Source organism: Elephantulus edwardii, unplaced genomic scaffold (assembly GCF_000299155.1).
Source record: "Elephantulus edwardii isolate Elephantulus edwardi_28Jun2011 unplaced genomic scaffold, EleEdw1.0 scaffold00097, whole genome shotgun sequence".
Lineage (NCBI taxonomy): Eukaryota > Metazoa > Chordata > Mammalia > Macroscelidea > Macroscelididae > Elephantulus > Elephantulus edwardii.
In genome coordinates, this window is record NW_006399847.1 from 1,727,157 (window position 1) to 1,748,642 (window position 21,486).

Genomic DNA, 21,486 nt, shown 5'->3' on the forward strand with positions numbered 1-21,486 from the left:
TGTTATGCATCAGAGAGTTGGACAATGACCAAGGAGGATGGAAGGAGAACTGATGCCTTTGAGCTGTGGTGCTGGAGAAGAGTATTGAGAATACCATGGACTGCTAGGAAAACAAATAGATTTGTCCTTCAGAGGGTTAAACTGGGTGGCTCCTTGGAGGCAAGGATCCTGAGGCTCCGTCTAACTTACTTTGGACATGTAGTGAGGAGAGACCGGTCCTTAGAGAGGGCCATCATGCTTGGGAGAGTGGAGGGACAGCGCAGGAGAGGAAGGCCCTCTATGAGGTGGATTGATTGAGTGACTGGGATAATTGGGATGGTAGTTTCAGAAACAGTGCAGTTGGCACAGGACAGAGCGGAGTTTAGGGCTGTTGTACATAGGGTCGCTATGAGTCGCAGGTGACTCAACGGCACAAAACAACAACAACAATCTAGGCCACGGTCTTTGTGATTCCTTGGTTATGTGTCTGAGAGCTGAACAATGATTAAGGATGACAGAAGAAGAATCTATGCCTTTAAATTGTGATGCTGGACTGCCAAAAAAACAAATAGGTCTGTCTTAGGGTGAAACCAAGTTTCTCCTTGGAGACTAGGATTTTCAAGCTCCTTTTCACATACTTTGGGCATATGGCCAGGAGAGACTGATCCTTGGAGAAGGACATCATTCTTGGAAGGGTGAAGGGACAGCGCAGGAGTGGACTGGGGCAATGGAGATTGATGTGTCAGAAGTAGTGATAATGGCACAAGACAGGGCAGAATTCAGAGTTTCTGTTCTTAGGGTCACTGTGAGTTGCTTGCTACTCCATGACACATAGCAAAAACAACTATTGTTTTCAGTAGTTTAATGTTGATTGCTAAGAAATGTTGTTGTTGTTACTACTAAGTGTTGTTGTTTGTGACTATTATGTACAAGAGCCCTAAACCCTGCTCTATCCTTTGCCAATCACACTCTCCGATGCACTTAATCCCATTACCCCAATCACTGAATTGATCCATCTCATCAAGGGTATTCCTCTCTTGTGCTGTCCCTCCACCCTCCCGAACATGATGTCCCTCTCCAAGGACTGGTCCCTCCTTGCAACATGCCCAGAGTATATCATGTATGTCAGACAAAGCTTCAGAATCTTTGCTTCCAAGGAGCTGCCCAATTTCACACTCTTCAGAACGAACCTGTTTCTTCTCCTAGCAGTCCATGGTATATTCACCACTCTTCTCCAGCACCACAGCTCAAAGGCATCAATTCTCTATCATTTCTAGTCACTGTCCAGCTCTCTGTTACGTAGCACACAATTGCAAAGACTATGGCCTGGATCAGGTGCACTTTAGTCTCCAGCCTGACATTGTTGCTCTTCAGTACTCTGGAGAGGTTCCTGACAGCTGGCTTTCCCAATGCAATTTGTCTCTTGATTTCCTGGCTGCTGGTACCAAGAGTGTTGATTGTGGAACCAAGCAAACTAAAACTGTTAACAGTCTCAATCTCTTCACCATCCATTACGATGCTGTCACTTGGCTCAGTGGTGAGAATCAATCCATATTGAAGGTTGTAGTTTTTGACCTTCTGCAGCAATTGTTCAGGTTCTCCTCAGTTTCAGGAAGCAGGGTTGTATCATCTGCATAATGCAGCTTGTTGATGAATCTTCCTTCAATCCTGATGCTACATTTCTCCTCATACAGCCCAGTGTCCCAGATGATCTGTTCTGCATACAGATTGAAAAGGCGTGGAGACAGAATACATCCCTGGCAGAGCCCCTTCCTGATTTTGAACCATGCAGTGTCTCCTTGCTCTGTTCTGATAACTGCCGCTTGGTTCAAGTATAGGTTTCGCATAAGCACAATCAAATGTTCTGGGATTCCCATTCTTCTCTGAGTCAACCACAGTTTGTTGTGATCCACACAGTCAAAAGCCTTTGCATAGTCAGTGAAACACAGACATTCCTCTGGTTCTCTCTGTGACGTTAATGATATTGTTAGATAATTTCTGCTCTCTGTCGGATCACCCTTCTTTGGAATCGGAACAAACATTGGTCTCTTCAGTCAGTTGGTCAGGTGGCTGTCCTCCAGATTTCTTGGCACAACTTATAACATCCAGGACGGCATCTGTTTGTTGAAATATGTTAATTGGTATAAAGTCATTTTCGATTTTATTATTATAATTTTTCTTTTTCCTTATGTAGTAGCTTTTCTCAGCCTTTTCTTATTCTCACCCTTGAGAATCACCTTTTTAAGGAGCATATGGTGCAGTGGTTAAGCACTTGGCTGCCAGCAGAACAGTAGTGGTTCATACCAGCCAGCTGCTCCGTAGGAGAGACACATGGCCTTGTGCTTCCATGAAGATTTACAGCCTGGGCAGTCCTACAGCAACAGTTATCCTCCGTCCTGTAAAGCTGCTATGAGCACAAGCAACTCAGTAGCAATGGAATTGGTGTTCGTTTTCAGACAACTGAGACATTTCTTCCCTTAATTCTACCTCAGAGGTGAAATGAAAATTTAGAATTTAAGATGGGTTATAACGCTTTCATTGTATGCATGTACATATATATGCTTTATATATAAAAATGAGTTTTTAATGTCCTGTTGAGAATGCATGGTTTGTAGTTAGAAATCTTCCTGTTGCCCTTATTCAGCAGCTGCAAGTTGTCTTTGAAGACACCTACCTGGTATGAGTAATTTTTTTTTTTAGAATTTTTTATTGATTTTCATATAGTGATACCTTTACAGAATGTTTCATTCGTTTACATTTTTTTCTGTATTAGTTTATTTACAAAATTTTAATACAAATTTGAACAAATTCTTTCTGTTCCCTCACCCTCTCATCCATAATTTTTTGATACATCCTGGGATTTTAAAGGTAAGGTTGTGGTTAATACTTATCCATGAGTCTTTGATTCCAGGGATAATATTAAAGATTTCTGAGTTGTAGTGTCTGTTGGGGGAAAAATAAATGGAGTGAATAGCCTCTGCTTACAAATAGTATACTTAATAGAGATTTGTACTGCTAACCTGGATGGTTCATTTCAAGGCTCAGTGTGCAGAGGAAACACATTCTCCTCCCATATGATTTATAGCCTTGGAGGGTCAGCTGTGAGTTGGTTCCAACTCGACCACTATGAGTTAATGTTTGAGTAACTATATAATAAATTTTTAAATTTTACAGCAACAGCGAATGAAAATTGACAGAGAATTTGCTTTATGGCTGAAGGACTGTCATGAAAAATATGATAAGCAGATCAAGTTTACACTCTTTAAAGGAATAATTACACGCCCTGATCTCCCTTCTAAAAGGCAAGGCCCCTGGGCCACATACTCAGCGATAGAATGGGATGGAAAAATTTACCAAAAAGGACAGTTGGTAGGTTTAATTTTTATTTTTACATTCAATTTTTATTAGAATTTGAAAATAGATTTGGCATTTATAAGAAAACAAAGCAGGTAAGTTCCTTGGGAAAGCATGAGAATTTTTTTTTAAAAAATTACTCATTTTACTGATACATAATTTATTACAACATTAAAAACATTGGTAAAAGCTTGATTAACACAGTCTTTTTTTCTTTAACATGACATGAGTTACTGATTTTTTTAAACAAAATTTTTTTAAACCAAGACTGAACAACTAATTACTGAATGTAACTTTCTGTACCTTTGCATTGTAGAGAAATCAGATATCTAGACATGTACTTTATCCTTAGGGATGTGGTAATTTGAAAACAGAAATAATATAAACAAGTTGTAATATATTCAGAGGGGATAAATGCCATTAAAAGAGAGGATGTAGGGTTCTTTGAGAGATCAGAAGGAACGTTTTCTGATTTGGGGTGGTAAGAGAGAGTATAAAAAGAATGCAAATCCTAAAATATTTGGGGAGAAGTAGGTTTTACTGGACCCTTGAAAATGGTACTGGCTTGATTGATAATCACCGATGTGAGAATTATCATTTATTAAAAAGTGTGGGACTGGATCAGGTCACTCAGGAGTAGTAAGTATGGTTAGACCGAAGACTAAACAGGGGCCTTCCCAACATGAAAGTTAGAATGCCAAGTAGGAGCTGGAAGAAGGAGACTAAAGTGATACAAGGGTCAGGTTCTCATTGGAATGAAAGCTCTTTAGTAGTTGTAAGACATTTCACAGTTGGGTTAATTAAAGTTATTCTTAGGTCTTTAAAGCTATCAAGTAAATGAAACCTCACAGGCAAGTTTTGAACTAAGTCATTTGAAAGAAATGTTAGCTTGCAACAGTTTTTAATCAGTGTTATTAATCTGAAACCAAGAAAATTTATTGGGATAAAAAATATGAATACTTGGAGATTCATAATGATTGAACATCAAGTTAAGAATATTGAAATATTTTGGACCTTGTAACCCATTCTTAGTAAGACATACTTACATGATGATTTTTTTTTTAAATTTTATTTTATTAATTTTAATGAACATTTACAGAGATTTTGGATTTCCATTCATTCATTGTTGCATTTTTCTCCCTGCCCACCCCTCCCCCCCCGGTTCAATCTTCTCTTTGAAACGTAAAAGAAAAATTCCTTCATTGGTATAGAATCCCCTTGCCCCCCCCCCAACCCCTGCCCCAAGTACACTTCACTATGCAACCTTCATTCTGGACTCTTGTCATAACCATAATACCCAACCATATATCACTTTTAAACTGTTCTCTCCCTCATCTGTTTCAATTATGCATGCCTTTTTATACAGTGGGAGACATTAACTTTATTATACTAGATGATCTCCATATACATACATGATAATATTTTTGCACCTGTTGATGCATCTTTCTTTACAAAGATGTATTCACAATAAGTGGAAAAAGGTCCCAATTACCATTTCCTTAGAATAATAGAGCATACTTTTATTAGCTTTAGTAATTGATAAAAAGTAGTTTTTCTACAACGTCTGTGAAATAACATTTTCTGTATCTGTCTACTAAATAATAAAGCTTTTATTTTTTTTTAACTCTAAATATTAGGTTAAGACGATTAAGACACTTCCTCTCTTTTATGGAAGCATAGTAAGATTTTTTCTTTATGGTGATCATGATGGAGAAGTATATGCTACAGGAGGAGAGGTGCAAATTGCAATGGTAAGAAAACAATACATAGTTATTGAACATACCTGTAATCATGGTGCTGTTTACTTTGTGGTGTTAATTGAAGTTAAATATGATTTTTTTTTTTAGATTTTGCTTGCATTTTTTTCTTTCTTTTGGATAAAATGTGGTTTTAGCGTGAATTTTCATATTTGGTTTCTTTAATTTTCTATAGAATTTGACAACTGTATAACGGATATTTTACAAACATAGAAATAACATTACTTACAGTTCTTATAGTAACTTTATGAATTATGCATTTTTCTCAAGAGCCTACAAACAAACACTGGAGTCAGAACTCTGTTGCAAGAATGAATAACCTTCAGGCTGTAGTGGAGCTCTTCCATATAGTGTGCGCTGTTACTCTTTGGATAGGATAGAAGTAGTATAAAATGAAATTACGTGAACAACATAAACACTGTGCGATAATGTAAAACAGCTAATGTGATACATATAGTTAATTAGGGTAAAATATATGTCTTTGGTAGATAAAAACTAGTGGTTTCATTGCAGCTAAATTTGGATTTTATTTTGAACTATTATGTGAATATTTAGGAACCTCAGGCGCTGTATGATGAAATAAAAACTGTGCCAATTGCAAAGCTGGATAGGACAGTTGCTGAGAAAGTTGTAAAAAAATACGTAGAGGATGAAATGGCAAGGTAAGCCACATTTAAATGTGAAAACAAAATAACAAATATAAATCATAATGTTTCTTAGTCTTGAGTGTGCTCTTTAGTCTGTTACTAGGACGTTAGTAATTTTACATGTTATACATGTTGTAATGAGCTTCATGTCATTAAAAAACAATCACATCTAGCTCTGGTGATACAGTTTGTAGTGCATTGAGCTGCTAACCAAATGTCATGTCTGCCCTGCAGTTAGACTCCACCAGCAACTTCACAGGAGATATATGAGCCTGCTGGAGGGTCAGCTGGAAGGTGGTTTTGATTTGATGAGAATAATAACAAGAACAGAATCTTGCTTTGTAGAAATAGGAGGGAATTTCCAAAATATAAAGGCATTTAAGAAAAAAACCAAGTAAAATTTCCTTTGATCTCATGTAAAATAAAATTATTACAGCTCTAAGAGATAGAGATTAGTTTTTTAAAATAAAGGAATATTAAAGCAAAACTATCGACTCTTCTGCTTATATATTTAATGAGCTTTTACTTTACTTCTTACATGATATTGCTGTTACTTTATTTCTATTTCCCAAAAGTATCCTGTACTTTAACTGAATGGCAAAAGAACAAAAGATTGATAATTTCTGGTTCTTCATACCAGGAGATTATGTCTCACTCTTTGAGTAATTACACAGATGGTTAGGGTAGGAAAAAGTGTAGATGCTTAATAATACAGAATTCTAATTTCAACCTTTCAAAATGTATCAATTTCTGGTATTATTTTTTTTAATTAAGACCATAATCCACATAGGTTTTGAGACATTAATACACTGTTTTTATTAATAGGCTCCCCGATAGGTTGTCAGTTACTTGGCCTGAAGGAGATGAGTTATTGCCAAATGAGATCAGACCTGCTGGAACCCCTATTGGTATATTTTGCTTTTTTCACTCCTAATACTGAAACAGTGCTTTTCTAGTGTCCTACATTTTTAATATGTTCAAGACCATGCACCATTTAAAGAAAGTCAAGATTTGGTGGCTTCTCTGGGTGTAATTTTATCCCCCTTTAAATCTTTGACTAATAGGTGCATTACGAATTGAAATTCTAAACAAAAAGGGGGAAGCAATGCAAAAGCTTCCAGGAACGAGCCATGGAGGATCCAAGAAACTCCTGGTTGAGCTCAAAGTTATATTACACAGTAAGTATACAAATGAAATCTCTGTTTGCTAATTATTTATCTGCAAACTGTATATTTACTACTGTTTATGAATAATTTCTTTATTATCATATATAGTAAATATCAGGGAGTTCTGGTGGCCTTGTGCTGCAATCCCAAAAGCACATGGTATAGTCCATCTCCTCCCATGTGATTTACTGCCTCTGAAAACCTTCTGAAGGGTCAGCTATGAATTGCTTCTTACACGATGGCACATAACAGTTGTCCTTATTATATGGTACTGATTTAAATATTTTCATTTAATTATTTATGACCTAATAATTTACAGACATTTATGTTAGTGTTTTTATTTACTAGAGCTGCCATAAGAAGATACTATAACTAGAGGTCAGAGAACATGAATTTAATGCGTTACACATCTGGCAGCTATAAAGCCCATATAAGCTATATGGCTTACTTCTGAGGAAATCAGTTCCTTCCTTCAGTGTTTCTCTCCTGGCTTCTGGCATTCTTGATGCTCCTTGGTTTACTTCTGCCTATTGCTTTCTAATTCCTGTTTGTTCTTTTTTATCTGTGGTACAGTGTATGCTACCCTATTCCAATATGACTTCGTATTAACTAATAATAATTTTTAAAGACTGTGTTTCTAAGTAAGTCACAAAGTTTAGGACTTATGTATATCTTTTTAAAGAAACAGTCAATCCATAATCCATGGTTTCTGTGACACCACATACTGTATTTCTCTAACCTTTCTGGTTTCTGAGTGTCTTGTGCCTAATCCTGCTCTTTGCTACTTCTGAATGTTACTTCAGAGTTTAATTCTCTATGTATCTGTTGCCTCTAGACAGTCCCATTCATTGCTTACTCCCTTGTACTAATCTATAAATCTTAGAAAGTAGATTTTTGTTATGCCTTATTATCTTCCATATCTTTTGATACCTTTTAATTACAAGTTGTCATGATCTTTTTAATTACTTAACTCTACCTGATTGGAGATACCACTTTTGTTTTTTTCTGTTCCAGCTCATGTACCACACTGAATTCAGATGTGCTTTTATGTAAATTGCCTATCTGTCACTCTTACAGAATTTCCCCATCAGTGGTAGGATAATGCTAGAACTTTTCTATTATTTCTGTTAGTATCTTAATCTTTGCCTTAAATTTGCATTGTATAACTTGAATTGTTTTTCTTAAGTGTCTGTCTTGTGTCTGAAACAGAGATTGCAAGCTTTTTGGTAAGGATCATATGTTGTTGTTATGTGTTACATTGGCCCTCTATACAAGAGCCCTAAACCAAGCTCTATCCTGTGCCAACCTCCTGTCTCCGACACACCTAATCCCATTATTCCTATCAGTGAGTCAGTACACCTCATCGAGGGTCTTCCTCTCTTGTGCTGTCACTCCACTGTCCAAACATGATGTCCCTCTCCAAGGACTGGTCTCTCCTTGCAACATGTCCAGAGTATGTCAGACAAAGCTTTAGAATCCTTGCCACCAAGGAGCACCCCAATTTCACACTATCCTGGACGAACCTGTTTGTTTTCCTAGCAGTCTATGGTATATCCAACATTCTTCTCCAGCACCACAACTCAAAGCCATCAGTTCTCTTTCTGTCATCCCTAGTCACTGTTCAGCTCTCCGATGTATAGCACGCAATCGTGAAGACTATGGCCTGGATCAGGTGCACCGTAGTTTCCAGCCTGACATTGTTGCTCTTCAGTACTCTGGAGAGGTCCCTGACAACTGACTTTCCCAATGCAATTTGTTTCTTGATTTCCTGGCTGCTGGTACCAAGAGTGTTGATTGTGGAACCAAACAAACTAAAACTCTTCACAATCTCAATCTCCATAATGATGCTGCCAGTTGGCCCAGTGGTGAGAATCTTTGTTTTCTTCGTGTTGAGCTTCAGTCCATATTGAAGGTTACAGTCTTTGACCATCAGCAAGCACTTCAGGTCCTCCTCAGTTTCAGTAAGCAGGGTTGTGTCATCTGCATAATGCAGGTTGTTGATAAATCTTCCTCCAATCCTGATGCTACATTCCTCCTCATACGGCCTAGTGTCCCGGATGATCTGTTCTGCGTACAGATTGAAAAGGTATGGAGACAGAATACATTCCTGGCAGACACCTTGCCTAATTTTAACCATGTAATGTCTCTTTGCTTTGTTCTGATTACTGCCTCTTGGTTCAAGTATAGGTTTTGCATAAGCATAATCAAATGTTTTGGGATCCCTATTCTTAGAGTCAACCACAGTTTGTTGTGATCCACACAGTCAAAAGCCTTTGCATAGTCAATGAAGCACTCAGCATTCATTCCTCTGGTACTCTCTGCTTTTTCCCCAAGATCCATCTAACATTATCCCTTAGTACCACAGCCTCTTCTAAACCTAGCCTGCACATCTGGCAGTTCTCTGTTGACACGTTGCTCCAGTCTTTTTTGGATAATTTTCAACAGAATTTTGCTTGCATGTGATATTAATGATATTGTTCGGTAATTTCCACACTGTGTGGTCACTCTTCTTTGGAATGGGAACATTCCAGTCAGTTGGCCAGGTGGCTATCCTCCAGATTTCTTGGCACAACTTAGTGAGCACATCTAGGATGGCATCTGTTTGTTGAAATATGTTAATTGGTAGGCCATCAACACCTGGAACCTTGTTTTTTGCCAATTCTTTCAGAGCAGAATTTCTTCATCACTGCAGGCTCTTGCTTATACATTGTTTCATGAAATTCTTTTGTGTCAGCCAATTCCTTCTGGTACAGTGACTCTGTGTACTCTTTGCATCTTCTTGAATCATTTAACATTCTGCCCAAACATCCTTAAAGTATTGCTACTTGCGGCTTCAATTTGTTTTTCAATTCCTTCAGCTTAAGAAATGCTGAGCGAGTTTAACCCTTTTGATTTTCTGACTCCTGCTTTTTGCACATTTCATTATAATAACCTTGCTTTATCATCCTGAGCTGCCCTTTGAAATTTTGTATTCAGCTCTTTAATTTCTTGATTTCTTCCTTTAGTTTTGGCTTTTCGGCACTCTAATACAATATTCAGAGTCTCATCTGTTATCCATCTTGGTCTTTTCTTTCTCTTCTGTCTTTGTAATGATCTTTTGCATTCTTCATGGATGATACTGTTTTTTTTAAAAAAAAAGTTTTCATTTTATTTGATGACGTATTTATTCTTGAGCCATAAGGTTTTGTTTCTTCAGTTTCTTCTGGGAGATCTTTTCCTTCTGGGCAACCTCCTCTTCTGGTTTAGGATCAGTCTGTTTCTTTTCAGTAAGGATCATCTCAGTTTGGCAGGGGGAGCTCATGTAGGGGTTAATCCGACCACGAGCTCTTTATGTGAGGCGGCGCATCTTGGGAGCTTTGTTTACCTGGATATGCTCAATGACCAGAGAATCAACATCTAAACCCTTAAGTTCAGCATTACTTTCGGCGTTTTTGAGCATATGCAGCAAAAACTCGGCACTCTTTTTGGGCCACTGACCCTGTGTCCAGCCCCACTGTTTGGCCTGGGCACACCTACCAACTCCACCATTGTATCGTTGGAAGGGCACACACTGCTTTTGCAAAGAGACATCTTTCAGATACTTGTTGGCTTTCCGGATATGCATACCCTTGATGGCCTGGGCAGTTTTCTCCGGTGTTCTTAAAATGGACCCAGAGATTTGAGCCTCTTGATTTGCATGATTTTGTGGGGTTTTCCGGGTCAAGTGAGTAGCGAACCATGTTGGGAGATTACCTGAAGCTGCTCACAGGAAAAGATGGATGATATTCCTGATATCTTCCCCCAGCTCAAGGCCTCAAACCAGTTCCTGAGATGGTTTTTGAAATTTGAGTGGGATGGACTTAAGGTCAAATTTTGGTTCCTGTGAATTTGATTTTATTTTCTTCAACTTTTGCTTGAACATGCATCTGAGTGTTTGGTGGTCTCTTTTACAGTCAGCTCCTGACCTGGTTTTCACAGCTGATATTGAGCTTCTCCAGCAATTCTTTCCACAGATATAATCAATTTGATACCTATGCATATTAGCAGGTGAAATTCATGTGTATAGCCTGCATTTGTGTTTCTTATAAAAGGTATTTGCAAGAAATAAATCATCTAATGTGCAGAATTCTGTCATTCTATCTCCAGCTTCATTTCTGTCACTGACTCCATGTTTTCCAGCTACTGATCCTTCTTTCCTATACACAATTTTTGCATTCCTATCACCCATTATTATCAATGCATCTTGATTGCATGTTCGATTGATTTCTGACTGCAGAATTTGGTAGCAATCTTCTGTTTCCTCCTCTTTGGCTCTAGTTGTTGGTGCATATATTTGAATGATAGTGGTATTCACTGAACTTCCTTGTATGTGTATGGATAAAATCCTGTCACTCACCACCTTGTATTTCGTGATAGATCTAGAAATGACTTTTGATTATGAAAACAACCCCATTTTTCCTCACCTTTTCATCCCCAGCATAGTAGATCATATAATCATCTGATTCGAAATATCCCATGCCAGAATCCTCTCACTTCACCAATACCTGGTATGTCAGTATTTATGTGTTCTATTTCTTTTTTAATAACGTCCTATTTTCCTACATTCGTATAGTAAATATTTAAGCTTTGACTCCCAAAAGTTCTCTGTTGCAACTACTTAACTGATTCCGAAGACTGAAAGCAGTCATAGTTGATTGCTGGCCAGCTTATGCTCTCGAAGACAGAAAGAAACTCCATGAAAACAAAGATATTGTCTGTTTCTTCAGTTTTTTCCTGTACATGATAATAAGGTGACTGGCTTAATTATCTAGCTATAAATGATACTATAGGTGTATGACTTGAGCATACATTGTCTTACAGTTTAAAATGATAGCAGTCCAGATTCAAGGTGCTGGCTCTGGGGAAAGCCTCTCTGAGTTTCTGGTTCTTGGAGTTTTCCAGTACGAGAACTTAGCTCCAAAAGATGCAGTCTTCTTAATGATACTGAGGTTGCCCCACTCTCTACTTAGGAGAAAAGAGATGTTTCAGGTTACACCTCAAGAATACTCCCCTGGGTAGAGAAAATAGTGCAACAATGAATGAATGAAAACCCAAAATCTCTGTAAATATTCATTAAAACTAATAAAATTTAATAGTTAAAAAAACCCAACAACATATACTGGGGGGGAAAAAAAGAATACTCCCCTTACATTGGATCAGGGCTCTGTTTGGATAATAGTCCTGTATTCCACCTTTTTTATAACTATAGCTTATCAGATCCTGGGAGAGTCATTACATTATTTCCACTTCACATATGAATGTTTTCGAGAAATATCAGTCAAGACAGTATTTAATATTTGTTGAGTAAATGCATTATAAACTAGAAAGTTGACCGGTCTTTTCTAGAGATCCTCTGAAAGTAGTTAATTGGTCTAATATCCATGACAAGTATTTAATTTGTTAAGCTTACATTTTTTAAAAAATTATGAGAGAAACAAATGAAGGTATAGAATAGCATAAATGCACATACATATAGAAATTAATTCATTAGTTACCAGAACTGTGTTTTCCCTTGTCCTATCTATTGTTATTTATGGTTATAGCTCAATTGCATGTTTTTCTATGTAGCTGTAATTCATTTATCACAATATTTTGTTATTAATACAGTATCCACTACAACTCAGATTTCCCAACATGATACCATTTTGTGATTGGTAACAGGTACATGTATTACATGTAGTCATCGCTTATCTTCTTAACACTCTTGTTACATAGCAGAGCCTTCTCCGTTTTCCTCTGTCAGTCATTTGTTGACAAAACTTAATCATTTGTTAATGAAAATGTTCGCTTTCTTATTTTGTCATTAAACTTGTTTTACCCTCATTTTCTATTTCCTGAAAACCAAAAAGCTTGTTCGAAATATTTAAGTCACTTTACCTGTGCCATTTGTTTTCACCATTTAGTTGGCAGTCTGTTTTACATCACGAGACACATGTCTTCTAATTGTCCCACTTAGTGTTGCTAGGATGGGTCAGGTGGTTTACTGGAGAGTGTAAATGGTGAAATTGTGTGGCTGTCCTTTTGAAAAATCACAGGCTTCAAGACCCATTGGGGCACTTCTGCTGTGCATTCGTGGTGTTACCATGAGCTGAAGGCCAGCTCAGAACAGTGTGGATTCCTGAATTAACTTGTTAAAATGATCCCTCTGTTACAAGGATCCTCTGGTCATCCATTTTCAGAGGCTATATATTGCACAGGAGGAGATTACTCATCTTCCACAGAGCAGGTGGTAGATTTGAACCACCTGCCTTTGGTTTGTCAGCCTAACTCTTAACTCACTACCACTAGAGATTCATAGTTTAGTTTTGTGTTTGTCCTTTTTGCTTATTATTATGTGATGGTTTCATCCAAAATGATCTTTTGCTTACTTGAATCAGTATTTTAAACAAAAGAAAAAACTAAATCTCATTGTCTTCAAGTCGATTCACCCTCATTGTTTTACAGAGCAGAACAACTATGTAGGGTTTTCTTGTTATGGAAACAGATGGCCAGTCTTTTCCAGAGGTATTGCTTAGGGTACATAGGCAAGGATTCTGAGGCTCCATCTAACATACTTTGGACATGTTGTGAGGAGAGACTGGTTCTTGGAGAAGGACATCATGCTTGGGAGGGTGGAGGGCAGGCACAGGAGAGGAAGGCCCTCTATGAGGTGGATTGATTCAGTGACTGGGGTAATTGGGATGGGAGTGTCAGAGACAGTGCGATTGGCACAGGACAGAGCAGAGTTTAGGGCTGTTGTACATAGGGTCGCTATGAGTCGCAAGTGACTTGACGGCACATAACAACAACTACAACAAACATTGCTTAGGGGATGCATGGGGTTACAGTTAGTAGTGAACTGCACATCATTCGGGCCATTGAATTCACCTGCAGCGTGAGGGAAAAAGATGACAGTCCCCTGCCCTAGAGACTTACAGCCTTGGAAGGCTATTGAAGGTTCCTAAGTGTTGGATCAGCTTGACACCGGTAGGTTAATTGTTATTTTACTAGGGGCTATGGTGGCATTTTTTTCCTTATTCTTACACTTCTAAATTTATTATCTAGAATTTGTCAAAAAAAGAGCCTTTTTCTTTTTTTTTTTGTATTTTTAAAATTTTGTTTTGGTTTGTTCACAGAGTTTGTATACAGTGTGTTTCATACTATTCTTCATTCATATTGTGTTTCATGCAATCATTCCCATCATTAAGTTTTATTAAATCAATCACCATTGGATCTGGCTTATCATTACCAATCTTTTCCCGTTCCCACCGGATCCTTCCCATTTCCTTCACCACCTCCTTCCATCCACCAAACTTCGTAACCCTGTGGTTTATTCTGACATGAATTTCAAAATAATGGTAGTACTTTTACTAGTGTAAGACAACTGAAAAATTTGGCTTCTTTACAAAACTATTTGTCCTTAAAATATTTCTCTGTTTAAATAATAAAACAGTCTTTGTTGTTATTATATTAGGTTACAAATAATTTTAGGTTATATAGTCATATCTCCTACTTAATCTGCATTAAAATTTGGTTACCATTTTAATTCTAGGTTTTTTAGCATAATAACGTAAAGTCTGGAATGATCTAACAAGGGTGGTTGCAGAGAAGTCAAATTATCACCTCTGATCTGTTTTCTTCTTCTCTGTTTTAAGTAGTCATTAGTTTTTGACTTTCCAATGGTTGGTTTTTGGGGGGTTTTTTTGTAACGTAGAAGTTAGCAGTACAAGCATACACATACTGTTGTAGTCCTCGCTGTTTTATGATAAAAGTTTGGAAATTGTGCTACATTAATAAATTGTATTACTTGATTCTTGAAGAAATTTTTTTTTTTTACAACTTAGAGTGATAATATTCATATGGAACAGGCACCATCTCAGTTAAAGAAAACTTTTTTTTCCCCTGCCTCTTTTTAAACAGTCCCTCCCTAAGGACTATCCACAGTTATCTTTGTATCCAAAGACGAAATATTTGTAGGTGAAAGGAGTTAGCCTTAGTTACACACTCGTTAATTTTAGGGACACTTCACGAATTTGCGTGTCATCCTTGCACAAGGGGCCATGCTAATCTTTTCTGTATCGTTCCAATTTTAGTATATGTACTGCCGAAGCGAGCACTAAAGAAAACTTTTAAGGAAAGTAATTTTTAATGTCAAATGTAAATATTCTCTATATTTTATTATATGAACTACAAATATATTTTCCGGAATTGACATAAGTGATTATACAAGTAAAATTTTGTTCCTGTTCATGTGCACAGCATGGTTTAGGGCTTTAAAGCATTAAAATGTGGTGCAAAGAAAGATTTGATACTATGTGACATTTCATGTTCATGTTTTAAACCCAGTTTCTTAAAGCATAACTCTTTTTTTATTAAGCTTCAAGTGGAAATAAAGAAATAATTTCACATATTAGTCAACATGGAGGAAAATGGCCCTACTGGTTTAAAAAGATGGGTGAGTTATTTTTCTAAATGTTAAAAAATACATCAGAATTTAATGGGTAGAGGAAGGGGTAGGGAAAGGAAATGGGAAAAATCTACTGTGAAAAACAGTGTATATGAATTTATTTTAAAAAAAATCAGTATTATCCTGACTTGATTTTTAATTTCTTCTTAATTTATCCAGAAAATATTCAAAAATTAGGGAATTATACATTGAAATTACAAGTTGTGTTGAATGAAAGTAATGCAGACACTTATGCAGGAAGACCACTACCATCTAAAGCAATTAAATTTTCTGTTAAAGGTAAGTACAATAATATATATGTTAATAATGTACTTTTAGGTTTGGGTAAAAGGTAATTCAGTTAAAGATGTTTTAGTAATTGGGTAACTGTTTTGCTCTTAAAATGATTTTATGATCCCATTTGATGGTTGTGTTGTTAAGTTCCAGTGAGTTGGGTCTTACTCATAGACAGGCCATGTACAATAGAATTAGACACCCCCCAAAAAAAAGAGACCCTGCTCAAACCTGCACCAGCCTTATATTTCTCCTTACTGAAGGCCCTTGCTGCAGTCACTGTCTCGCTCCATTTCGTTGAGGGGCTTCCTCTCATTTGCTGATCCTTTACTTTTCCAAGCCTTTTCCAGGAACTGACTCTTTTCTATAAAGTATGTGAAACAAAGTCTCAATCACTGTCACTTCTAAGGAACACTCTGGCTAAACTGCTACCAACACAGATTTGTTCACCTTTTTGACAGTCCACAGAATATTCAGTATTCTTTGCCAACACAATTTAAAGCATCATTACTTCTTGAAGGGAATCGGACTGCTAATTAGCCAAAGACTCTGCCTGTCTGCCAGTTCAAATTCACCAATGGCTCTTCAGGGAGGAAGATGGGCAGTTTCCTCCTGTGCAGTTTGCAGCTTCAGAAATCTCAGATCAGCTCTGAGTCGGTTCTGACTCAGTGACGATAAGTGAATTTTTCTTACATCCTCTTAGTCATTGTCCACCTTACAAGGCTTGGATCAGATTATCCTTAGTCTTTAAAGTGACATCTTTTTATCCCATTAAAGAGATCCTTGGTAATAGTTTTCCTACTATAGTATGCCATTTTATTTCTTGATTGCTGCTTCCGTGGGTGTTGGGTGTGGAAAAGACATCATTGACCCCTTCATTGCTTCCTCTTTGAAGATAGTCCTGCTTTGTTTCCTCGCTTCCACTGCTGAAGTGTGACTCTGTTTCCTGACTCTTTATATGTGACATACCCTTCAGCACCAGCCATTGGGGGAATCCAGTGTTTTTTCTTGGGTTCTAAAATTTTATGACTCGGCATGTATCTGTTTTCTTCAATTACCCTAATATCTTTTTCTCTCTCCTTTCTTTCTGCAACATGTAAAATATTATATTCTCTTATGTTAAATGGTATATGACTGGCTGTCTGCAATGGTTTGTGAGACACTGTTATCATCAAGGACCTCTGGTGGCCCAGTGTTAAGGAGTTGCACTGCCAACCCAGAAATACATGGTTTGAATCCACAAGCTGCTCTGCAGGAGAAAGATGGACTGTCTCCTCCCATGCAATTTACTGCCTCTGAAAACCCGCTGGGAGGTCAGCTATGAATCAGTTCCAACTCAGGGTACACGGCAACACGTGATCATCTTTCTTTTTTTACCTACTGTGAACAGCCAGTCAGTTGAAAGGAGCATTTTTTGGTGATGTGGCAGGCTTTCCTTTTAAATGTTTTGCAAAAATTTGTTCTTCTCTCTAAAGCTTGAACTCTTCTTGATGCTTGAGCTCTGGTTTTTGAGATACAGATTTTCTTCCAGACCAGTCTATTTTTTTTTCACCTGTTGCTGTAACCCTGTGCACCAACACATGTTCTCACTTTCCCAGTACACTTTGGGCTCATTAGTCCCTGTATCTACATTACTTGACCAGGAAATTTAGGACTTGCTGGCTACACAACTGTTTAAAACTTTTCCTTGAAGTTAATGTTTTTTTTACCCACTTTCTCTCTTCTTCCATTTATCTATACACACACACAAGCGCACGTGCACATCTATTTCACTGGTTTTATTCCTCTAGAGATCCTAGGTTTAGACATGTGCTAATTTATTTCCCTGTCTCTTTCTCTAAGTTTTATCCTTCCACTTTAGGTTACTAAAGTTAAAGGTACTTTAAGTTAATGTTTCACACTTTGTATGTCTTTTTCCTTTCTGTTGTCAGTTTTTAGTTGCTCAGGTCTCTCTTTGTAGTGTGGTATTCCTGAGCTCATTGGTTTAATTCCTTTACCTCTTTCAGAGAATAAGCCTTCATTCACCTGTTGTTGTGGCTGGAGAAGGCAAGTGGTGACTGGCTGTTTGCGGTGAAGGGCGGAAATCTGGGATAGTCTCTCTTAAACAGGTGCCAACAAATCCTCCAGTTTTCATTCACTCCAACATAATAACAACCATTCTTGAGACATTTGGCTATCTTGTAATGTGAATTGGAAAAGAATTCGATCTGTCAAAGGTTTCATTTTACTTAAGTCATAATCGACATCCATGAAAGCAGCTACCAAGAAATCAAATTGTGCATTACATTAGGGAAATCATTTCCAAAAGAGCTCTTTAAAGTTTATAGATGTGGTTAAACATTTTTGTTTGTGTGTGAAAATACACGTAACAAATTAAACTTCACCACCAATTTTGCTGCATGTATAGGCCAGTGCCACTGGTTATATTCTTCACATGTATCACCAGCCTTGTCCTTATTTGCACTGTTTCACTATCATTAATTCTCTGTGCCCTTTGAAGTTCTAAGACTAATGATTAAAGTTACTTTTAGCTTGAACAAATCAGAATCACAGTAATGGTCAGGCTGACGGGCCAACACAGACTGGTGGAACCTCTAAGCCCTTTGCTTTCCTTTGAGCCTTGAGCTGTATTCACCCCTGTGCCAAACTTTGTAGCCAAACTTTCAGGTCTTTGAGGTGAACAGTACAAGCAAGGATGTTCTCAGCTCTCCAGATGCTCAGTCACAGCATCACAGGGACATCATCTTTGTAAACTTTCACCAAAATCACAATTTTAAAAAATATATTTAAAAAACAAAACAAAACAATCTCAAAGTAGGAAGGGAGAGAGTTGGAGAATAAGTGAAAACAAGAACCTCAGAGAGCGTGTAAAGAGTGATTCAGTGTGAGGATTTGTAGTCATTGTCATAAAAGAAAACACGTGAATGGTTGAATGGAATACCATCTGCTCAGTAAATGTTCACTCAAATCATAAGTTCTGGATTGATTTTCAGTTGATTTCATACAGACAGTTCTTTAAAAGAGATGTTCGGTATTGGCATTCTTTACTAATTAAACTTGATTGTTCATTTGGTATAGTTTCTATTTTCAGGTTTCATGGTTATTTTAAAACATTAGATTTGAATATTCCTTCGTTTTCGGGGCTTAATAAATTTGGTTACCATAGGAATTTGAAGTTCTGTTGCACAATTTTATTCCTTCTAATCTGGATCCATCTTTTGGCTCTTGTGAAAATGGTTGTACTGGAAGAAAGGTAATAATAGTTCAAGTAGGCAGTTAGATCTTGCAATTCATTTCATTCTCAGATTCCTAATTTCTTTCTCTCCTGTTCCAGCTGTATCTTGGGTAGCCATTTAGCTTTGTCAGTCACTCCAGGAACTGCTAATCAAACTACAAGCTAGAACAGAAACCCTTAAATTCAGTGGTAGGTCAGTTGGCTGGAGATACCCAGGAAGCCATGATCTTGAATCTTCAGCAGAATCTAATCTGAGGAAGCTTTGTTGTACCTTAATAGCATCTGCATGTTCAGCCCCTTTTAAAAAACAGAGATGTTACTTGGATAGCTAAGGTGTACCTGACCCAAGTAATTTTCTTTTCAGTTGCCTTGTATGTATTTATTGCCTCAGTGAAAACTGGACAGTAAAAACAGAAGTAAGTCATTACTCATACATTCTACCTGTGGTGTTGACAAAGAATATTGAATATGTAGAGTTCTGCCAGAAGAACAAACAATTACTGTCTTACAACAAATGCCATCAGAGAGTCTCCTCTGTGCAGCACCTCCTGTCAGCATGGTGAAGATGAGCAGAGAGGCTAAGCAAAGACGACACCAACTCTTACAGGAAGGCTAGTGTGCCATCCACTGGACTTCATCCCACTCGTGATTCACTTGGGATTCAAGAGAGGTGCAGATTCTGGAACCAGCTGTTTTGAGCCTACTTTGGACAAGAAAGGATGATTTGCTCCTCTGACTTTGGAAGCATTCCGTGAATAGGAAAACCATAGAAGGTTTTGCATTTTGGCTGTGATAAGAATTGAGACATCACTGAGTCTTTCAAGTTAACTATCACAGGCCTGTTTATTTCACAAGTGCATCTGTAGTAGAGCAGAATCACTACTGATTTATTTATCATCAGTTGCATCAAAGTAAATGTGTCTAACAAACAAGCAAAAAGAATTACCATCAGAATGCTATTCAAAAGCAAGAATCATAAGACTCCAGCAGCCTCATTTTGGCTATGTCATCTGGATAAACAAATACCTAGGAAAAGACATCATGTTTGAGAAAGTAAAGGGTCAGCAAACACAAGGGAAAATCCGCAGGGAGATGAACTGACAAAAACATCGACAGCAAAGAATTTACTTAAACTAAACATGTACTTTTCTGTAAAATTATGGTCTATCTGATACTTCTTTATATCTGAACATTCAGATTAAGACAAACTAGGAAGAAGGATGGACCATCCACTTCTGAAATAGCAGGCCTCTGAAAAACTATGTACAACAGAACACATGTAGATAACAGAAAGGGCAACTGAGGTTGAACTTTCAGCTCTGGAAATACAAAGGAAGAGGAACAGTTGTAAGTAGTGATTGGGACAAGGAATGTGAGAACCATGAATGTAGGAAAATTAGATACTGTTAAGGAAGAAATGGAACGCATAAATATTGACATAATAGGCATTGATGAGATGAGATGAGATGGACTGGCTTGGGGCATTTTGAGTCGGATGATCATATATATTACTCTGGAGATGAAAAGGTGAGGAAAAATGGAGTTGCTTTCGTAGTTAAAAAAGTCATTGCTAGATCCATCTTGAAGTACAATATTGTCAGTGACAGGATAATATCCATATGCATACAAGGAAGTCCAGTGAATACGGCTATCATTCAGATATATGCACCAAGAACCAGAGCCAAGGAAGAGGAAATAGAAGATTTTTATCAACTTTTACAGTCGGAGGTCGATCGAACATGCAATCAAGATGCATTGATAATAATGGGTGACTGGAATGCAAAAGGTGGGAATAGAGAAGATTCAGTAGTTGGAAAACATGGACTCGGTGACAGAAATGGAGCTGGAGAGAAGATGATAGAATTTTACACAATCAATGACTTACTCATCACAAATACCTTTTTTTTTTTTTTATTTTTGCAGTTTGATACTTCTTTATTCTGGTGATTCAAAAAGCTCCACAAATATGTTTTTTAAGAGACATAAACTCAGGTTTTATTCATGGATTTCACCTAATGGTATGCATAGGAATCAGATTGATTACATCTGTGTAAAGAACCACTGGAGAAGTTCACTATCAGCTATGAAAACTAGGCCAGGAGCTGATTGTGGAACAGACCACCAACTACTCATATGCAAGTTCAAGCTTAAGCTAAGGAAAATTAAACCAAGTCCACGGGAACCAAAATATGACTTCGAGTCTATCCCACCTGAATTTCAGAACCACCTCAGGAACAGGTTTGAAACCTTGACTAATGAGCGAAGGCCAGATGAGTTGTGGGAGAGTATCAATGGTATCATCCATGAAGAGTGCACATGGTCACTGCAGAGACAGAGGAGGAAGAGAAGACCAAAAGGGATGTCAGAAGAGACTCTGAAAATTGCACTGGAGCGCAGAAACGCCAAGGCAGAGGGAAGAATTCAAGATACTAAAGAGTTGAAAAGAAGATTTCAAAAGGCAGCACGAGACAACAAAGTAAAATATTACAATGAAATGGGCAATGAGTTGGACTCAGAAAATCAAAAGGGCCGAACTTCACTCAGCATTTCTTAAGCTCAAGGAACTGAAGAACAAATTCAAACCTCGAGTTGCTATAATCAAGGATGCTTT

General features: G+C 37.5%; 1 protein-coding gene and 1 pseudogene across 1 annotated transcript in view; one reads left to right on the forward strand and one right to left on the reverse strand.

Moving 5' to 3' along the window:
* SMCHD1 (structural maintenance of chromosomes flexible hinge domain containing 1) overlaps positions 1 to 21,486 on the forward strand; it is a 166,750-nt gene that overhangs the window by 59,463 nt on the left and 85,801 nt on the right. Inside the window, exons 13-19 of the mRNA XM_006891422.1 lie at positions 3,154 to 3,348; positions 4,971 to 5,084; positions 5,646 to 5,752; positions 6,563 to 6,645; positions 6,802 to 6,915; positions 15,278 to 15,355; positions 15,527 to 15,646. Coding sequence (XP_006891484.1) covers positions 3,154 to 3,348; positions 4,971 to 5,084; positions 5,646 to 5,752; positions 6,563 to 6,645; positions 6,802 to 6,915; positions 15,278 to 15,355; positions 15,527 to 15,646 — 811 coding nt within the window. The remainder of the gene's footprint in view (positions 1 to 3,153; positions 3,349 to 4,970; positions 5,085 to 5,645; positions 5,753 to 6,562; positions 6,646 to 6,801; positions 6,916 to 15,277; positions 15,356 to 15,526; positions 15,647 to 21,486) is intronic.
* On the reverse strand, positions 10,067 to 10,622 carry LOC102857420 (annotated as a pseudogene).